The 21505-nt window shown below is 33.7% G+C and overlaps 2 protein-coding genes across 8 annotated transcripts in view; one reads left to right on the top strand and one right to left on the bottom strand.

Annotated features, from left to right (window-relative positions):
- Positions 1–9276: 9276 nt before the first annotated feature.
- On the bottom strand, positions 9277–15972 carry LOC148630194 (transcription factor BTF3 homolog 4-like). Of its 2 annotated transcripts, none has more exons than XM_088562768.1 (7): positions 15895–15972; positions 14690–14749; positions 13448–13561; positions 12655–12763; positions 11876–11965; positions 11048–11107; positions 9277–9567 (listed from the first exon to the last, which is right to left on the bottom strand). In XM_088562768.1, the coding sequence occupies exons 2-7, from the start codon at positions 14741–14743 to the stop codon at positions 9527–9529; spliced, it is 468 nt and encodes a 155-aa protein (XP_088418894.1). In that variant the 5' UTR covers positions 14744–14749; positions 15895–15972; the 3' UTR covers positions 9277–9526. The 2 variants fall into 2 exon arrangements, with proteins under 2 accessions (XP_088418894.1, XP_088418884.1); XM_088562758.1 differs by having other exon boundaries at positions 11048–11117; positions 11877–11965.
- Positions 15973–16098: 126 nt separating this feature from the next.
- The window catches only part of LOC148630193 (protein HGV2-like), a 28202-nt gene continuing 22795 nt past the window's right edge, over positions 16099–21505 (top strand). For 4 of the 6 annotated variants that reach the window (XM_088562738.1, XM_088562729.1, XM_088562721.1 and 1 more), the window contains exons 1-2: positions 16100–16258; positions 19114–19224. In XM_088562738.1, coding sequence (XP_088418864.1) covers positions 16203–16258; positions 19114–19224 — 167 coding nt within the window. In that variant the 5' untranslated portion in view covers positions 16100–16202. Of the gene's footprint in view, positions 16259–19113; positions 19225–21505 lie in introns of all 6 variants that reach the window. The other 2 variants (XM_088562747.1, XM_088562754.1) reach the window with 1 other exon arrangement.

Here is a 21505-nt window from a genome sequence, read left to right as displayed (position 1 = left end):
TGAACCTTATGAAACTTGGATAATAACAACCAAAATTTACATCATTTATAGGTACCATTATTTTTTCAGTGACTAAAACTTGCATATCCCCCAGCATATCCCTTAAACTTTGGTGTACTATATAACAACCTGTATTGTAGTAACAAATAATCAAATTATAATTTATTAACTAATGTATACTCTAAGGCACCGATCCAGAAAGTTATAAAATGGGACTCTGGCTATCATTTCTTTACCTTTGCCCAAATTATGCACAAAATTAAAATAAAGAGCTTCGCCGCGGAGCGCAGCATGGTACGACAACAGCAAGTCGAATTTCATTCACATAGGGCAAGTGTGGACACGGTATAGTTGTTGACGCACTTCAGCATAGTGACTTACAGTTCATTATGGACACAACAACTGATTTGGACACAACATAACGGCAAAATTTGAAATTCAATTAAAAGCTTTCAAAATCGGACCAAAATAAAAAAGGCAATTTTATGGGTTTTCGACCCTTAGGTGCCTTATAACTCGATAAAAGACAGTCTCATGTTTCTATCCATGTGGGGAGATATCTAAAGAGGGTTGACTATCAATGACCATTACTAGTACTGGCCATCGATAGTCGAGACACTTTTGACCGCGTTTCCTCACATGATAGAAGCAAGCGCCTGTGCTCGAAAACCGTACGAGATATCGGAAATCTGATCGAAAAACGCAGGCATAGATTTTCATGAGAAATCCATTTTTTTTAATTCATAATCGGACCAAAAATTGCGTTGCCTTATTTTGTCGGAAACGGTTTAAGATAAGCCTATCCTGTAAAGTTCTTTAAAACAGAATAAAAAACAGCAACAGAATGACATCCGAACCATAAAAAAATAGATCAATAATAAACTTTTCTTATCGATTCGAATGATAAAACCCATTTCCCCCTTTATAGCCCTTACTTCCAAAAGGGCTAGGGGCAAAATCAAACAAAGTATATGGTCTCCCGGCATGTCCCTGGAAACGATGTGTTAAATTTTCAGAAAGATCGGATACGTTTTACTCAAGTTATCGTAAATAAACTAAGGTTGCCGGACGCCAGGGGCGACAGGGCACACCATTATAAGACCTACCAAAATTTTTGCGGTCGAATAAAAGTTAAAAAAATAACAACAAAAAAAGTCCTAACCCAGAATCCTCTCCTTGGTTCACTGACCCACGTAGCACAAAAGGATACATCATTTAAAAAAAAAGCTTTTGCTGTCTTTTGTAATGGGGTCCTGTCGTTTTGAAAATTAAAAAAATAATAATAACCACTGACCTCGTAGATTGTTATTGTTATTCTCAATGAAGTAGGTTGTTATATTCTCAATTAAGTGTCAGTCTCTGTAAGAATCAGGCAGTGGGTGAAACATGGTATAAAAAAGAAACGCCATTTTTAACGTTTAATCTGACTATTTGCACCATCAGAATCAAGGAAATGACAAGATTTTCCGTATCACTTTGATTTGGCAAATGGGTTATAATTGGAAATGGACGTTTCAAGGGTAGATAAATTTTAAACAAAATAATTTTTCTCATTTTTTATCAAATCCAGTGATACAGAAATAAAGTAGGGTCTTTTCAGACATAGAAAGAATCCTTGAGTGGTTATATTGTCAGATAGTGAGTTTTTGACATGAATGTTTCATATTTTTCCCATTTTGCCTGATTCTTACAAAAACTTACACTTAATCATTTCTCATTTTTTGATTACGTTCAATTTCTATTTTTTATAATTCAGTAAAAAAAAAAAGTTATGCTACCTCAAGGCACAGTGCGTCTCTCCATAATTACAGCGTTGTGTCTTAAATTTTTCCGATTGTGTTGACTAATTAGATATTATGATTAATATAAAGTTCTTAGAGTGTTTCCCTGTCAACAAGAAGATCTGCACTCAATCAAATTGATCTAGAAAAACAGACTTTTTGAGAATTGGTATGCCGTAATAATTTCTTAATGCAGCGTCGATGTAATTTGACCGATTTTGACAGAGAAATCATCAAAGGGTATGATTTCAATATTCAGTTTACAAACAATATTGACGGATAACAGGGCGGTCTACCCTGAACATATGCACGGTTCCTCCAGCAAAAGGAAATACCTCCCAACTTTTATTTCACAGCTAATGTGATTTAGGTCGATTGAGAGTCAAGAAAATATATATGCCTAATGATTTGACTCAAGCTTGCGTTAGGCAAGTTTTTTTTTGTAGAAAGTTACAATGGTTTTATTTTGCTAAAACTCACTGAAAAGGGCTTTTAATGGAACTTTTGAATTAAAATTTTAAACTAAAATTGTCTAAACCTTTGCCTATCTGGCGCAGTTTCAAAATATGTGCACATGCAGTGTTTTATGAACTTAGTTTAATCCTAGATCAGTAACAATGTCTGGGATATAGACATAATTTCTGCGTCGCAGGTAGACCTGCTACAATGAGAATTTGCGCTTACTTGGTTTTTAACACTAAGGACTACCCGCCCCTTTCGAATGAATGTTTAGTTTAAACATACTTTATTTGTCGAATAATGTACGAAAGGGATTAGACACAAGTACATCTTACTTATGAAGTCTTTTCCCGTTAAAGAAATATACAATAATCTTATGAGCATGCGCATACATACATATTTTTTTAATATACTCGTATAAAACAGAAGAAGAAATGGAAAAAAAAGCTTTAAAAGGTTAAATATGGAAGAGAAAAGATAAACAAAATGAGACGTGTGCTTTTGTGTCGTGGTGTGTCTGTTCAACGGAAGTTATAGAAACGAATCTCTTTGATTTTTTTTATTTATTAAAAAAATAGACTTCAGTAATAATACGTTTCGTTCGTTGGATAAATCCTCATGTCCATATAAATATAGTTCTAGATTAATTGGCAAATTTCCCTGTAACCACGTAAGATCATTCATTAATTTCTGCCTGAAGAGACTGTATAAACGATATTCGAAAAAATAGTGGTATTGAGTTTCTACTTTGAATCCACATTTGCAAGTTGGATTACCATCAATGTTTACTCTATGAAGGTCATAGTTAAGAAATGATGTTCCGCCTCTCATTTGTGTTAGAACAATATTGAGTCGTCTGGGTCCAAAATCATAGTGTTTGGGGATATTGGTTTTTACTTTACGTTTTAGTTCGCTTTTGAATTTTGATAACGAATCCAAATCTCTTGTTGATTGATCTAGTTTATTCCAATGTCTTATCGTCGAGGGAATAAATGACTCTGCTGTTCTAGGAAGTCTACCGAAGGGTAATATCATATCTGAACCATTTCGTAGGGGATAGTTAGTAGTACTTTGAATTGTTTGAGGAAGTAAATTACACAGAAAGGGAGGTACGATTTGGTTGTTGTTAAGTGTATACATCATTTGGAGTTTTCTTCTCTCGCGTCTAGATTTTAATGTTTCCCATCCAGTTTCGCGGTAGATTAAATCTATCTTGGTAAAAATTGATAATCCAGTTACAATTCTGGCAGCTTCAAGTTGCACATTTTCTAACTTATTCGAATAAACTACACCACGGTTGTCCCACATTTCACTTGCATATTCTAAAATTGGCAGTACGTAAACTAGATAACGTTTTTCTAAAGTATTTCTACAAATTTGATATTTAAGCTTTCGCATCACGTTGATATGTTTTATAGCACTTTTAATGATGTTGTCAATGTGAGTATTTCATTTGCCATTTTGACTAAATGTTACACCTAAGTGTTTATGAGAGTCAACAATTGGTATTTCTTGATTATTGAAGTTAATGTTAATATGAGGTATACTCATATTCGAGATCATTAAGACTTCCGTCTTTTCCGGATTAAAGGTTATCAACCACTTTTTAGACCAGTCGTCTAGTTCAGCAAGATCATGATCTATTATAGATTTAATATGTACAAGATCGGTTCCAGAAACTCCAAATAATGTATCATCTGCAAAAAGTCTTGTCAATGAAATTAGCTTTTCCGATTTATCGTTTATAAAAATGATAAATAATAGAGGAGCTGGCACAGACCCTTGTGGAACTCCAGCTGAGACACCGCAAACGGGGGACATTGTATTTTTTATTACTACTCTTTGTTCCCTGTTTTCTAGATAACTTTTAAACCATTTTTAAAGATCACCAGTTATGCCGTATGATTTCAATTTATGCAGTAAACCTTTATGCCCACTCTATCAAACGCTTTCGAGAAGTCAAAAAAAAAAAAAAAAAACGAAACAGCTTGTTTGCTTTATTTTCTAATCCACCAAGAACAGAGTTATAAAGCTCTAATAATTGGTGCACTGTTGAGTATCCAGGGAGGAACCCGCTATGGTATTCGTACAAAAGTTTATTTTCAAATAAGTGGTTGTAGACATGTTTATGAATTATTCTCTCCATCATTTTGCCTACACACCTAATCAAAGAAATAGGTCTGTAGTTCGACGGTAAAGCGGTGTCCCCATTTTTAAATTTAAAAATCGGAGTCACGTTTGTGGTCTTCCAATGGAGGGAAATTTGCAATATTGAATGGATTTATTAAATATCATCTGTAAAGGGATTGAGATTGTTTCAGGGTTGATTTTTAGCATCTTATGGCTTATTATATCAGGACCGGATGCCTTATTTGGGTTTAAAATTTTGATAACATCTATTATTTCGGAACTTTCTATATTTATGGTAAATATTTTATTATTTGATTTTCGCTCCAAGTATGGTAAAGGGTTATTCGCTTGTTTAATGTTTCATATAGAACACAAGTATTCAATTAAAACGATGCACTTTTCATCGTCCTCGTACACCCGTACTCGCCAGTGACTGAATATCTGAGACATTTGTTAACGGGGGAATATTGTAGGAACCTTTTTCAGATTTTAAAAGTATTTTCATAATTTTCCAATAATTTTTGGATTAGAAGTATTTTCAAGAATAAAGTTATCTTCAAATTTTTCTTTTGCTGTTCTTTTCCTGTTCTTAACCTTAACAGGCAGATGTCTATGGATGATAGTGTTATACCGCAGAGGGCGAACCCTGAACAGATGCACAAAATTCAAGCTTGATACAGATCTCAATTTTTATTGTGATTAAATGGATGACGCGAGATAATATTTTGACCATATTTTGGTTGGGGTATGGAGGAACGGAATTCCAACCTCTTACGTTGTATGAGTAATTTCGGGACCAATGTGGCTACACGATTCATATTGGACACATTTTTATGGATAGACATGCATTTTTGAGTTACGGGAGATTTAAAAATAATCAGAAACGAATCTCTCCGTAAGGTCCTTTCTAAAGGTCCCAAGTGCTGTGAACCACGTTCCATAAATTGGAATTATAATTTCAAAATTCTTATTGATGCCGAGAAGGAATACGTAAGAAAATGGATAAAACGAGAACAAGAAGACAGTGATTTTCCCTCAGAGTGGTTAAATGCTGCGAGGCCTTTATTTTTAAAACGTATGAAAGTTTTAAGTAGGTCAATTAGTGTCAATGCTACACCAGTTTTCAGAAGACCCCGATGTGGCAAAAACATTGTCTACTATACATGACAAATGTGTTTTCGTACCAGCAGACAAAGCTCAAAACAACATTGTTTTTGTCGGCCGAACTTATTAGATCCAATGTTTATTATCAGGGGTAGACGTAGATAATGATAACAGTAATAAGACCTATACCACTACCACACTCTCCAAAGAAGAGATAGTGGAAAACCATAAATCTGTGTATCGTCTTTTAGTCTCTCTACCAAAGCCGACGATTGTGATTCACCGTCTATGTACTGGATTCCTCGACTCCACAAGAATCCACACAAACAACGCTACATAGCTGGATCTGTAAAATTTACCACCAAACCTCTTTCAAAACTTTTAACTTCTATACTCACAGCAGTCAAAGAGGGTCTCCAATCTCACCACGACACTTGTTGCTCCCGTGGTGGTATTAATTCAATGTGGATCCTGAAAAATTCGAAAGATCTTCTGTAAACCCTCAATTCAAGATTATTATCAGAATACAATAGCATTTAAACCTATGATTTTTCAACTCGTCATGCTTCTATTCCAAATACTCAGTTAATATTCCTACTCAAGAACATTATACATCGATGTTATTAAAAAAAAAAGACGGTAGACCTAGATACTAATATGTAGTTCTTGGTAGAGATTCCGCATAAAAAAACAACTCCAAATCATCTTCAAAATATACCGAGGATGTTTTCACAATACTGGAATTTTTTATCGACAACTTTTTTGTCCAGTATGGTGGACGCGATTTCAACAAACGGCATTCCAATGGGAACAAGTTATGCTCCTTTACTTGGTGGTCCATTCCTTCACTATAACGAGGCTGACTTAATAGCTAATCTGATCCAGAAGAAGGAACATCGTTTAGCTAGATCCTTTAATCTAAGTTTCCGCTATGTAGATGACGCATTATCGTTAAACAATCCTAGTTTCGGGGATTTTATACATCGTATCTACCCAGAAGAACTTGAGATAAAGGATGATACCGACACTGTGAAGTTAGTATCATATCTTGACCTACACTTAGATCGTAAGGGATTACTATTGACCAAACTATACGAAAAACACGATGACTTTTCATTCCGCATTGTCAACTTTCCTTGCATCTGTGGCAACACACCATTGGAGTTTTTATATCACAACTCATACGTTATGCCACAGCTTGCCGAAATTACGCAGACTTTTTATATAGCGTTAGACTTCTAACAAGTAGGCTTCTGGGACAGTGATATGTTGCTACAAGATTGAAGTCATCACTATTTAAGTTTTATGGTCGTCATCATGAACTCGTGGATTATTACGGTGTATCCATCTTCGCCATGAAAAATTATTTGTTCAACGTGTTTTCTTCTCCTCTTTAGACTACCCGGGACGACTTTTTCTGAGCAACCCGGTGGGTGTTTCTAAAAAAAAAAAAGCAGAGGACGCTGACCCTACCTGTGCACCTGGTCCATGCTCCAGGTTTTTAGTGGAGTCCCGAGTTGCTCATTTGCTTTTGTTACTTTGTATGTATTATTTCAGTTACTTTATGTTCTTCGTTGTGTATGTCTGGTCTTTATCCCTGGATTACATTCTTTTGATTACTGCTAGGACCTTGGTTCCCTTGATCACTCTAAAACACCCAAATTCAAACAGCAACCACAGCATTTTTTGTTGTTGACGATACAATAACAGAATACGATTACTCCTGACAATATGCACATCTCCACTTGGTAATCTAACACCAAAATTTTGCAGAAAAAATGTGCTAATTCAAACAGCCATCATTTCTACAATTTTTGTCCAAACATTAATCTCTGACAATAGACACATCTCCACATGGTAATATAACATCCCATTAAGTGTCATAATCCTGTAAGTCGTTAAGGAGTTATGGACAGCGCACGATACCACGTTTCGCTGAAAAAATAATGCCTCTATTCAACAGCCACCATTCAAACATTTTTTGTCCAAACATAAATTTCAGACAGTACGCACATATACATGTGGTTACATTACATCCCACGAAGTTTCATAATGCTGCAAGCTGCTCAGAAAATAGTTTGGACAGACAGACAGTGTGAAACCTATATACCCCAGAACTTCGTTTACAGGGGTACAATACACTTCCAAAAAATTGTTTGCAGCATTTTCCGGTTATTTCGCTAATACGGGAAATCCCTCTCCATTTTTAACCGAAGGCCATGCGAGCTATTGCCATCACTTGGCGTCCGCTGTCGCTTACAATTTTTCACAACTCTTCTATGAAACTTCTGAACCAATTAGAAATCAACTTGGTACGAATGTTCCCTAGGGTATTCTCCATAGAATTAAAGTGGGGATTTGTTATCTTTAGAAAACATGGCCACTGTTACTAAAAATAGAACATAGGGGTCAGACAGTTTTTTTGCATATACATGTACATGTATCTCCTTAACAGGTTGATAAAGCTAAATCGGGCATGGGGTAAACGAATAAAAATTTCCCGATAACTTGAATAACTACACATGGTGTTCTTGCAGCATACCAACTTTCAGGATTTTCTGTTGAGTAGTTTCAGAGTTGCAGTGACATGCTGAAGTGCTACGGATGGGCATAGTGTGACCAAACTTCTAGACTTGCTTCCGCCTTTGGCAATGCAGAAAAAAAGTCCCAGAACTCAAAAACGAAAAAAATTGGAAATCAATAAAAAAAAAATTGAGAGCTCACATCAATCAAAAGAAACAATTCACCTAAGTTTCACAAAAAAATTGGAGACATTTTTTAATTAAATGCCAAGTGTGAACGACAAATGGAATCTGGTGTACTGTAATGACACCCATTTTCAAAGATGAGTGTAAAAAATTCAAGACAATGTAGTGACGATGCAACATACCAAACATGTAACAATTTCTCTTTGAATTAGCTTAATGGGAGTCAATTTTTTTTAGTGATTAATAAACAAGGTCATGTAATTTGTGGTCTTCTAAGGAGGCATGGACTATTTCTACAAGTAGTTTAGCTTAACAATGAAACTGTGTTAACCAGATTAATGTTTTGTCTTCTTGAATGTTTTATAGAATCAAGCTTAGCAAAATTGCAGTCTTAACTCTTGTGTAGTAAAGTATTCTCTTTGATGACAAATTTCAATTCCATCTTGTGATGGCCAATAGCATTCAACCTTTATTGACAGCAAATGTAAATATTTTCATTCCTGTATATGTACTTAAATATCAACAGTTTATGAAAACTATTATTTTTGTCATTTCAATTTCATGTTAGACAGTAAAGAGTATTATGTTGAATCATTCATTACATAGATGTTTTGTTCTTTATTTTAATATAAAACACATGCTCAGAAATTAGGTAATGCAACTACCTTCTGATCTCAATGAAATTTACTGACTATATAAAGGATCTGCAGTTTAAAAGTACTATAATTATGAAAATGAATTTTTGAGAACTTTTTTTCTCTCCAAGATTAACAGACCTGTTGATGTACTACATATATACTGAATCCTTCAAAAATTGTCAGCTACTAGATATATTTATGAGAGGAACTTCACTAGAATAGATGATTGAAGAATTGGCTAGAAAGGATTTACAGGGCAACCACAAGACATCACCGCATAATTGAATACAGAATACTTTTCTAGACATTATATATAACTTTAGATACTTCATTTTAAGTGTTTTAACTTATGAAAAACTAAAATTGTTTTAACATAAACAAGATATTTGATTTATGTACGGAAACATCACACATCAACCCCCATTCATAGTATAAATATTAAATAATGACAGGAACTTTGTAGAAAATGTTTACTTTCACATGCAATCGAGGAAAGAATGAACAATATCTCAGTTTTACAAGACAATTGCGTTTGTGTTGCCTCCATTCCAAGTGAACAATGAGAAAAATTAGTGTTAAGACAACCACATCAAGGTAGTCTTGCGGCAGGGTCTTCCAACGATCACACACTGTCATACAAACTATATTATAATGTTCGAAGCAAAGTGTACACATGAAAATAAGAGAGAAAAACTTCATTCCAAAATTATTCTCCTTTAGACGTCTCATCAAAATTTTCCACCAGGTCTGCAAAAATAAAGAAAATGAATATTAACATTAATACTGAAATGACTCTACACATATCTTAATAAATGTATCATTAATAGTTAAAAACTGCTGCATTACTGCATCATCTTATGCTTTTACTTTTTACTAAAATACAATGAGAACATTACTTTTTGTAAGTTTAAACTGGTCTGGAGCTGGCATGTTAGTTAACTGCCGGTGGTCCTGTGTGTAATGTATAATCAGTTTCTTATTTCTGTTTGATCTTTTTGAACGAACTTTTAGGTGTGTTAATTGTGTAAATTTTTTTTTTCAGTGGCCAGATTTAAAAAAGGGGAGGGTTATGATCACGCCAAAGAACTTTTACCCCACCACATTTTTTGCACCTGTCCCAAGTCATGAATTTCTGGCTTCTGTGTGTCTTGTTTCGTTTTCACTTTCAATTTACTTTTAAGTTGCTAGAATATATATAAACATGAATATTTATATGGGCAACTATTTCACTGTACCTGTGTATAATATTAATAATACTTATGGGGCCAGCTGCAGCCTGCTCTGCGGTGCAAGGATTTCCTTGTTATTCATTGAAGACCCATGGGTGGCCTCAATTTAACATTTTTGTTCTGGAGTTGTTGTATCTTTGACATTAACTATTTTGTCATTACATTGAATCAGACAATATAATTTATATAGGTATCTACTTCAAGATTCTCCTTTACTTGTTTCAGTACAATTCTCGATTATAAGATGCACTTTGGGATACTTTTTTCTTCAAAAACACAAATACAGCTCATAGACAGAAGTTCAGCAAGTTAACATAAAGGAATTCTTACTATCCTACAAAGTTTCAGTAAAGTCTATTCATTAGTCTCTGAAGACTGTATCAAATAAACCTGTGACAGCTGAACATCCACATACAAAAGAATTCCACGGAAATAGACCTCAACAAAATTTGAACAGGTGCCATTGCATGATAGTTACTTAAATATTATACAGAAGAATATGAAGATTCATCTTATGTTACTTCTATTGTTTTTCCTCCGCAGAGAGTATATTGGCTATTTCAGATCTTTACATCTCTACCACACTCAGTGCTTAACCCCACCCCTTTATCCACAGTACACTGAAAAAGCTTCCTTGATTTCTAATGAGTAGTGCTCATGCCTGTGCATTTTTTTTCACATTTTGTATAGCAGAGTGTATATGCTAACAATGATATGTAGTAAATCCAGAATGAGATATAGAACTGCAGAGAATTGTTGTTGTTTTCCAAGTTTTACTTGCAATGTTCCATTTGCAATTTTTTTCCCTTCAGTGTTTTGAAGAATTAGTTATTCTATAATAAATACATATAACTTACAGAATATGTATAATGCAATTTAAACCTTCTACCGAAAAGAGACTACATGTTGATTTCAAATTTAAAACAAGTAAACAGTATTGATATAACAGTATCCGTATCCAGTTAATACACATCCAAATCTATCATTTAATAATTTACCTGGAACACCATCATCATCATCATCAATATCTTCAGTGGAGGGTCGGTTATCACCAGCTGCTGTAAAACCAGAAAAACACAACACACAGTAAAAAATGTGCATGTAACTAAGTACCCCTTCAATTAAAATAAAATTACACACAACAGCTGTTGTCTTTTTTTTTTTATAACATGTCACTGATGTAGACAATAACAAGAGGCTCCCAGGAGCCTGAATCACTCACCTGCCTAAATTTTTGCCTTTCAAGGGGAATAACTCTAACAAGGAGTTGTCTGACAATTCGACCCTAACAAGAATTTGGTAGTATTTATCATAAGGATCATTTCATTAACTTGCATAATAGCGAAAAAAAATAAGCAATGTACATTTAAGTTTTATTTTATGTCTTTACAGAGTGCTGTAAATAACAAACAATACTGAAATATCTTCTTTATGCCAGACACAATTACTACTTTAAAAGATATATCATTAAAATGGTTCTCATTTTCTCATGCAAAAGTGACTAAAGCTTTCTATATCCTGGAAAAACCCTGTATACCTCCCCTCTGCCACAAAGTTAACTTAATTTGCAGGGAGTATAATGACACTTTTCTGTCAGCCTAAAAATGAGAGTGCACATCCCCTCCTTTCCTGATTTTAAGAGATTGGAAGTCAATACACAGTAAAAAAAATTATTAGTCAAATCAGGATTTGAAAAAGCAGAATTCTGCTGTAAAGTGGGAAAAAAATCAAGTCTGTTATTCACATTAGCACAAGATTCAGGGAATCCATTTAAACTAAAATATCAAGAGGTAGTTGCATGTTCTGAAAAATTTAATGAGTAGTACCTCCAGCAACTGTAGAAGCAAGTTTCTTCAAGCTACTTAATGATTCAGCTCCTAGTTGGTTCAATATTCCAGGTAACATTTCAGCTATCTCTAAAATAATAGTAGGTAAAGAACATGTGTATATTTTATTATAAACAGATAAAGTAATTCTTTCAAATAGTTGACTGCAAGAAATAAGTTTTAAATATGATGGCACAGAGGGCAATGCAAATTAAAATGTGTTCATGAACAAAACAAGAAATGTCTGATTTTCCCAGACTATTGATTTTGTTTCATAAGCCATTACATACATCCTGTGTTCATTTTCACAAAATTCGAAATTAAAATTACCCAATTTATTTATCTACTGATCTTTACATGTTTTAGTCTGAATATTAGTTTCTTTTCTTCACATACCGCATTAAGGTAAACAAATTGACCAATCAAGAGCAAAATATTGATCTTTTGTCTTACAAAATTTTACTGCAATCCAAGTCTAAAAAACTGTTTTTCACACTTTTCGACCTTCAAATTTCTACTGCGCACAATACATAAATGCATATTGTACAAACCAAATTACGGTATTCAGGGTATTAAAATGAAGGGACAAATAATTTGGGCGCAAGGAAATTAATCAATCTTCTAACTTCTGTTTCAAGGGATTTTCCCACATATTTACAACTTTATACATTTACAGGCCTTTTCCCAGCTAAGAGCAGCTCAAATAAAATTCAAAGGATTTTTTACAGTTTCTCCTGTTGCATAAGAACCTAGTATTTAGGCTTCTAAAGCTTACTTACGTTTATTTTCTGCCTGACCAGTTATAGCAAATGTATTAGCTGCTAGTGATGCCTGTACTTTAGGGTTGTTAAAGTGAATAACCATTCCGTCTTCTTTGATCATATTAACCTGAAATTAGCACACAAAATGTGCACATTTTTATTAAAATGCAAAATAGTAAATTTATATTTAGGTTAGTATTCTTTACAAGGTTAATGTAAATAGAACCTCAAAGGACAAAGGTCAATATACGTAAATTAAGTCCCTGATAATACAAAACAGCTCTTTCTGGAGTAGTACTATAATTTTGCATATGCAAAAGTGACTTATGGTTTTAAAATACGGGCACTAAAACCATGCCTATATCAAATGTATATCTTGCGTATTTCATGAATGAAGTTTATACTGAAGGTTTGATAGAGATATTAACTCATCAGTAGATTTTTTGTTTTTGTTTCAAATATTTTTTTCTGGCACCTATATTGACTTCAATTTCTGAGAATTGATGACAAAAATTGGTAGATGATGATTTCTGAAGTTTGAAGGCATCAGACAATAGTAGTATTTCTTTGTGCACAACTACATACATCTATTATTCCCAACCCTTCCTTAAATTTGTTTAGGAAAAGTTTCTTTTTTAAAAGATATATGGATAGACCAAATGAAGAAAAGACATACAGGATGACAGTTTTGCAATTACTCTCCCAGAAAGGTTTTTGTTATATATAATTTATAGAACCTATCATAAGTCAGTAAGACACAAGCTAAAGATTATTGCTTCAATATTAATATTCCAATGATGCCAGAACTAACTTCTTCAATTCCTGGTATATTGCTGACTGACAACTTCTTTAATGTGGTTTGAACTTTCTTGCCATCTGTGGTTGCTGTTCTATGTACAACCTTCTTCTTCCTCCTGGCTGTGCCCTGCAAAGATGAAGTTACCAAATGCAAGTTCAAATACCCTCAATACTTACTGTAAAAGTACTTATCTTTGCTATTTTGCTTGATGGACAGAAACGAGGGAAAAATAGTACATGCGAAATTGATTTTTAACCAGAGATGACTTTACGAGGTCAACAAACAAAGTGGAAATTGGCAAAATTGGAAGTAAATTTACAATAAAATAAGAATTGTAACGGTAAAATCCACATTTAAAATAGTGGAAATCCGCAAAAAAAAAAAAAAAATATGGAAGAAAACCATCCCTGTTTAACACAGTGTAAAGCTAAACTTTCTGAATCCATGAAACTTGATACCGGTGAATATGCTCACTTGATAGAATCCGTGAAAATAAGTATGTTAACAGTATTGTAAGCCAAGCACATAGCAAAGTATTGAGTATATTTGAACATAAAGCTAAGTCATTTCCAACAGGTCTTTTCCCACAAACAGAACAGAAGGAGATCAGTAAATATAATCATGCCAAAAGTTTGAATTATTCAGCAAATTAAAGAATCCCATGAATTCAATTTTTAATAAAACAAAAATCGATTTTGGATAATTCAAATTGTAAAGTGAAATCCATTGTTAAATTCTAAAAATTAAAGGACACAATTTTTTTTCAGAATCATTCTATCGTGGAGTTCCCAACAACTATTCCTTTTGAATATAAATCTACTCAACAATAGAAATGTTACAGATTGTCTATGCATTTTTCACTACAGCATGTTAGGCCAATTAAAGTAATAATCTTTATTCCTGCTACCAGCAAGGAAAAAATAGGGTAGGTACGTATGGAAATTATTTCATTTTTCAAAAACATTTTACACTTCTTAATCAGGAAACTATCTTAACTTTAACAGAACTTGACCTAAAGTGGCCATGCGAAATGTTTGGAGTAGGCACAAAAACTTATGGTAACAGGAAACAGATATATTCCATTTTTGGTCTTAGCAGTAAATGCCATTTAGTCTGGGTCAGTCCTTGTTGTAATTATAGGCTCAGTTCAATAGGACCAATGACTTTATGAGTTCACATGCAGTAACTAGTTGCCCTAATAGTTGATCACACATAGTATTATCTGTAATTGTTTGTAATATTCCCATAACATACCTTGCCTCCAATCCTGACTTGTTCTTGCAATTGCTTCAATTTTTCTGGATTCATTATTTTCTAGAAAAAGAAATACTAAAGTTAACAAATATAATTAACTATAAAACCTGTGTTCTTTAGTACATTGTGTAGTTTATTTCATACATGAAGATATGCATAACTAACAAATGCCCAATCCCCCATCCCTGGACCCAGGCAAGAACAGGCATTGTATTTAATACACAATATTAGAACTACATTAATTTGCACTGTGTAGTTCAGGTCCTTACAAGCATATTTGAATATCTGTCTCCCTACATTAGCTTCCGAAGCGGTGCACTCTTTAGCTCAGAATGTCTATGACAGTTGCTGTTTCATCCACGGATTGTATTTTTGTGAATTTGGTCTAAAGCAGTTGTCTAGGCACGAGTAGAGCCTAACATACATTGTACAATGTGCCCAACTGCAAATTCATTTTAATTCGTATTGTAGGGAACCAGTATTTTATATTAAATCTTGTTACTTCAATTGACTACAAGATTAACAACTTTCAATTTGAAACATTTTTTTTCAATTTACAGTCCTTTCCTTCAAAATTCTCAACAAAGAGCCAGAACAATAGAGGACTGAATGGGATTCAACTAGCCTGAAACAAGAAATGTACATATCATTTCAATAGCCCGAATTAACTTTTACTAGCCCCAGGCTAGTGGCTACAGCCAGTAATGGCAAGCACTGAACTTATGGCCTAATACATACATTCAAATAGATATTAACAAAGAGTTATTAATAATCATGTTCAAAACACAAAAGAGACAGATAATTGTTTGATAATCAGCAGAGCATTAATTTGAAGTCAATACGACAACTGCCTGAATTAGTGAATTGAACAATAAATATTGTGTAGACTGACTCAAGAAAAACGTGATTTAGTGTAACCCTCATCATCTATGCTACTTCTTTACACGAAGAGACACTTGATTTCTTTAAGTTGATTTCAAACGGCACCGTGTTGCACGCATTGTGTATTGTTAACATGTTAATATATAGGGTTGTTTATTCTGAATCAACAATTCAGGATAGTGACTAGGTAATTCGAAGATCTTGCAAATTACAATGATAGCCAATAAAGTTAAAGAGTTTTAGCGGCACCAACCAATGTTTCGTTATAATTTGGTAGGACGTATAGTAAAATAATGGGCTAAATATCAAACAAAAACACTAACAGTTTGGTCGTCTAAGACCCACGAGGTTGACACAATATGGCCGCTGTAAAAAGAGACCGGCTACGTCATTGAAAACTGCGTTTTAATCTAGAAAAAATTACTTAAACTTATAATCAATAGTAAGTATTGATTTTAACTAAAACTATAATTTGTAAGTTTTTAGAACCAAACAGTAGAATCATATGTGTATTGAATATTTTTGTGGATTCAAGATTATTTCACACCAACGTAAGTGGCCTTTTTATGAAGAAGGCGCGAAATAATTCACGCACTTTACAGTCCCACCGCAACCACAGTACACCATCAACATGCCTGAGACAGAAGTAGAATCAGCCAGCACTAGTGCATCTTCAGAAAAAGACAGGTCTGTCGTTGTCCGTTAATGGATTAAAGCTTATACGAATCTTGAATTACCTTGTCTAGTAATGTGACATTTTTCTCCAAATGGAATTGTTATTGTCAATACAGACTTCCAGTCCTCGAGATATAGTCACTGAAAGACTAATTGAATGATTTCAAAACAAATTTATACATAGCATATTGTGAATAGATAAATAATGTATCAATGTCTTTACTTCTTGTCATAATTGCACAAACTACCATAAATTACGGTTTCTTCTGTTCTTCGTATGACTATGAGTGACTGATCAGCAATTTTGTTCCCTTATTTCTAAGAAGCCTTAACCCTTTTTGTGGGGATTTTTTTTGGCCGTAAAATTAATAAATTGGGGGAAATATTTTAAATGAAGATTGAAACCAAACTAGTTATAACTCATATACTGCAAGTGACAAGATGTTTAATGATTTTATTTAATATCATTTGCAATTCCTATATCATCACTTGATGTTTCAATATCTGTAGTTTCCCTAGTAGCGCTTTCACTAGTCGTGCTAACCATCCTTTTGAACAAGGTGTTAATCTTTTGGACATCTTTGGCATCTTTCTTCGTAAGTTTTTTGGTATAACATTTCGAGTTGTGCGACATTTCCAAAGTAAACAAAGAGGAAATTTGTAAAGGGGAAAGAAATGCCTCAAGCCCCAATCCGGATTATGAACTGACGCCGATCCAGCATTTACAATTAGACATTTACATCCTCCTTTTCTACTTCCTGAATTGAAGTAAACAATGCATCAGGATGTAGAATTAATGTATTGAGGAACATTTACTGGCTTATTTACCTGATTTTGAATAAACTACGCTTAACAGTTGGGAATTTTTCTTTCTTTGGGAAAATCTTTCTCAATATTTTAGGAAAAGACTTCAGGGGAAACAGCCAAAATTCTGCTGCTATAAAAGTGTAACAAAAACACTGTTGATCCACTTCAGTTTTATTCATTGTTCATGTAGCTAAGCATTTAGAAGCATGTAATAAGTAGAGTAGTGGTGACTGAGAATTTTAGGTGCAGGACTTGTAATCTAGAGGTTGAAGTCTGCTACTGGGTTCCAGCCCACACGCCAGGTTTTTGGGGCATCTACCTGTACCTTGTATGTATAGGTTTAGTCCAAATACATGTAATTATGCCATCTAGGGAGGTCAATATTTATTTTACTTGGTTGCCTCCCTGCATTATTGTCAGATTTAAAAAAAAATACACAAGTGGTCCTCATGATTATCTGGACTACATTTGTCTTAGATGGGAGTTTTAACAGATTTTCTAGCTTGTCTCATGTAATTCCACAAAAACATAAAGAGAACAAGGATTTCAAATTTTATTTCATGTTGATTTTAATCAAGTCAATATAGTATTTGTAAGATTTAAAATAAATTTAAATGTGAAAATAAACATTAAATTATAGGAGAGGAATGAGAATATAAAAACATAATTTTATGCGGCAATATGATGCACCATTCTACACTTGAAAGTGGTAGATTATTATTATTCATTTTTGTATTTGACTTACATATATATCACCTGCAAATTCTGACAATTTCAGTTTTTAGAAAAAATATTATTCTCACATGTTCTATTTCAATAAAAACATGCATACCTGGCTGGGAAAGGACATATATGCTGAAGAGGGAAAATTTCCATCCTCATCTTAGCACTGAGGTCAGCACTTTTAACCAAGGCTTCCATTTGAGAACGGTTAAATTAAAAAAATCAAACTAAGGCAGGACCCATCCTAACATAGGTTCTTTTTTCAGCAAGAGGGCTTATGATCAGAAAGGGGAAAATATTACTGAAAAATATTAAGAGAGCCTGTTCCCCAGCCTTGGTTTTTACCTTCCCTCCTTTTTCAGTAAAACTTGTGGGTAAAGGTCCAACTAAAAATAAAAAATGGAAAGCATTCCTCCTGATCATAGGCTTTTTTGTTGGCCCCATCCACAACAAATAAGCAGTGAAAAACCAGAGCTATATTTTATTAGTCGACTACTACTAGTCCCAGTACAAACTGGAGGGAAAAGGTCCAAACTTTAAAAAAAATTGGGCAGCACCCCTCATAGCCTAGGCACTTTCTTCAACCCCCTTCACTCCCCAAGAGTTAAAGGGTGGTAATAAATAATGAAATACTTGTTACGTTATAAAAAAGGCATAGAAGGCAAGCTTGGGCAGGCCTCATTTATATAAACATGAGACTATACAAACCTTCTTTGAAATCTAATAACTTCACAAAACTTAAGTCTTACCTGTTAATGGTTCCACTGATTTCGTCCTTTTACTGATAAAGAAATCATTGATTTTTGTTCTTTTCATTTCATTTCATTTCATTTTTGACGTTCAAAAAATTGCCTACTAAAACTTTTCAATTTGGTCTCTCATGTTATCCATTGATAACAGTTTTTATTTCGATGTCTCTCTTGATTTTGCCATTAACAATCTGGATCATTCAGGATGATTGAATAACGTATTTATATGCAGTAAAACATTTAAGTGACTCCGATTTTAAGTAAACACTCCCAACAGACGTGATGGTTCAGTCGGTTATAAAAAGACATCTATTTGTAAAATCTATGAAACTAACAACCCAAGAAACAAAAGGTTACTAAAAACTGTTTTATTTTATTTTCTTCAAAAATATTTATTGGTTAAGCATTTGAACTGGCGATTTCAGTCTTGAAATGGCGACATTTTGCCGGGTGCCGGCTCTTATTGAAAACCCTGGAATGTACACATTTGTTCATGGATTTTGTTTCCTGTTCTAAGACCATATGGGGAGGGGAAACAAACATGTTTTGACTACAATGAAATTTAAAATGAGATTGCTTTTTATACAGAATGGATGCCACTGCGGAAGCATCAAAGATTTTGTCGCAAGGGAAAAGAAATCTTGTGTGTGGTGAAGTTCCCACTGCTGTCAACCAGTTTCAGGAAGCCTGTAAATTACTGTAAGTTTTAACTACACATGTCTTCATTGTGCAAGTACATGTAATCATAGTAAAACCTAATTAAATAATGTAGTTTATAATGTAATACACAGAGAAAACATGTCTGTAAAGTGTATCAGATATCATGATTTAGTACAGTAGAAGTTCACTTAATTGAACTCGGATGGCTTGAACACCTGGGATTTTTCTAACACAAAAGTACCAAAAATTTCCCCTATATAATCAGTATAAGTAACTAGATTTCTCGAAGTTCAATTTTCTGAACACTCCAAATGACTAGTCGGTCCGTTCGGTAATAAATCTTAAGAGAATAACCCTCACTAACTCGAACTCTGTCATCCATTTTGTCAGCTTAGGTAATAAAAGGCGTGAAAAACTGAAACCATATCATTAATCAGTGTCATTTAAGTTAATTACAGGTAAAATGTAACCCATCACTAATTAGGTAGTTTTGATCTTAACATAGTACTGATTGAAGTTCGAGAATGTTCCGAAGTCAGCATGATGAAAGCAAAATAAGATGAAAACAAGTTATTGACTTAGGAACTAGAAATCTGAATGTTTTTAAAAGCAAACACAACATTTTTGATGTCCACAAGTCAACATAATCTTCTGAAAGCGAATGAAAAAGATCCATTAACTAACAAAATATCGTAGGGAGTAAGCAATTTCTAGCAATAAAGTCAAATTCAAGACTGGCAATGAAAAAAATCTGAAATTATACAAACTTCAATTTCTCGAACTTCCGATAACTTGAACACTTTTCAGTGGTCCATTGGAGTTTGAGCTACCGAGGTTTGACTGTACTTTGAACTTTTGTAAGTTGTCATCAGTTGTCAATATTTTCCAGACTACGGTCTTGGAAATAAGAAACAACTTAACAAAGGCAAGTTTATATGCAGTTTTTATTTATCATAGATGTAGCTGATTTTATAGACCCAACACTTGTCAGGTGGTATGGCCAGAGATTTTGGGTTAAATGGTGCAAAATCCTGCATTCTGAAGATTTCCTGACACATCATGTATATTCAAGTTTTATATTTTTTTCCTTAAAAATGACTATAAATTCTAATATTTAACTATTTACAATCAACTTATTGTAAGCAGGAAATGGACAAGGATATTTTTCTCTGTATGGAATTACTGATAGTCAGTGAAAGACTTTATTTGAGGAACTTCAAAAAAAATTTACACTTAACACACAGTTGGAAATTATAGACCGCCCGAGACTGCCTGTTTTGCAATTGGGCGGCCAAATATTAAATTTCAACATTTTTATAGGTGATTGGGATTACCCTTTTCTATTTTTGTATCGAGTTCTCGGTATTACCTCATTCGTAACGGAACTTAAGAATCAAAGCAATCAAGTAACGTTTCATTATCACATGTTTCGACTCTATTTCTGCAGGGAGCATGGTAAACCAGGGATCAAATTTAAGGGGAAATACTCACTGAATGCAAGTTGAAATTCAATTTTGATAGTAGAAACTTTTTTCACTTGCTGAAATTTCCTAGTGGAATTCTATATGTAATATAGGTAAAGTCCAGAAATAGCCTAAAAACTTATATTTAGCAAGTGTAAATTTTCAGTACTTGCTAAATTAGCTAGTGGAAAAAATTCTGAAATTCAATCCCTGTAAACCCTTGTATGTGTCAGTTCAGATCCAATCGGCTGATTTTTATTGAATCAACCAATAGCAATCACACTTATCAAACAAATATTGACGGAAAGGGAAAAAATGATTTTGTTTTTGTTAAATTTGTAGAAGTTGTGTCTTTACGACAATTTTATGGACTTCCCTCCCCCCAAAAAGCGACCTTGATTGGAAGGAAAAAAATTAATTGTATGATCAATCTAAGCCAAAATGATTAATTGTTCCAAGCTTTAAAACAGAGTTTCGAATAGTAAATTTGCGACAACTTGCATGGAAAGTTATATTGTCGACTATGCAGTTCAGCTGTCTGAGATGAGTCTGAGGATAATGACAGTAAATGGCTTTTTCAATTTGTTTAAAAATAAAGTAACAGTAAATGAAATCAAAATTTAATTTTTATTTACTTAAAGCAGAACTTTTAGATTGCATGCTGAATTACATTGTAGACCAAAAATCCACCTGCAAAAAATGAAATGCTCTTTAAAGTCACCAGTAGTGTCTCAATTACATATGCACTTGTTGCAGTGTGTTTTCATCAAGTGACAAAACATATCATGCGTATTACAGAACATCTATTGGTTTATCAAATTATACTTTTTTGTCATTCTAACATTTTAAACATCAAA

This window comes from Perna viridis, chromosome 1, assembly GCF_037379345.1.
Source record: "Perna viridis isolate PV_CMFRI_1.1 ecotype Kerala chromosome 1, ASM3737934v1, whole genome shotgun sequence".
Classification (NCBI taxonomy): domain Eukaryota; kingdom Metazoa; phylum Mollusca; class Bivalvia; order Mytilida; family Mytilidae; genus Perna; species Perna viridis.
The sequence above is the reverse complement of the archived record's forward strand: the minus strand, read 5'-3'. Positions and strand labels throughout refer to the sequence as shown.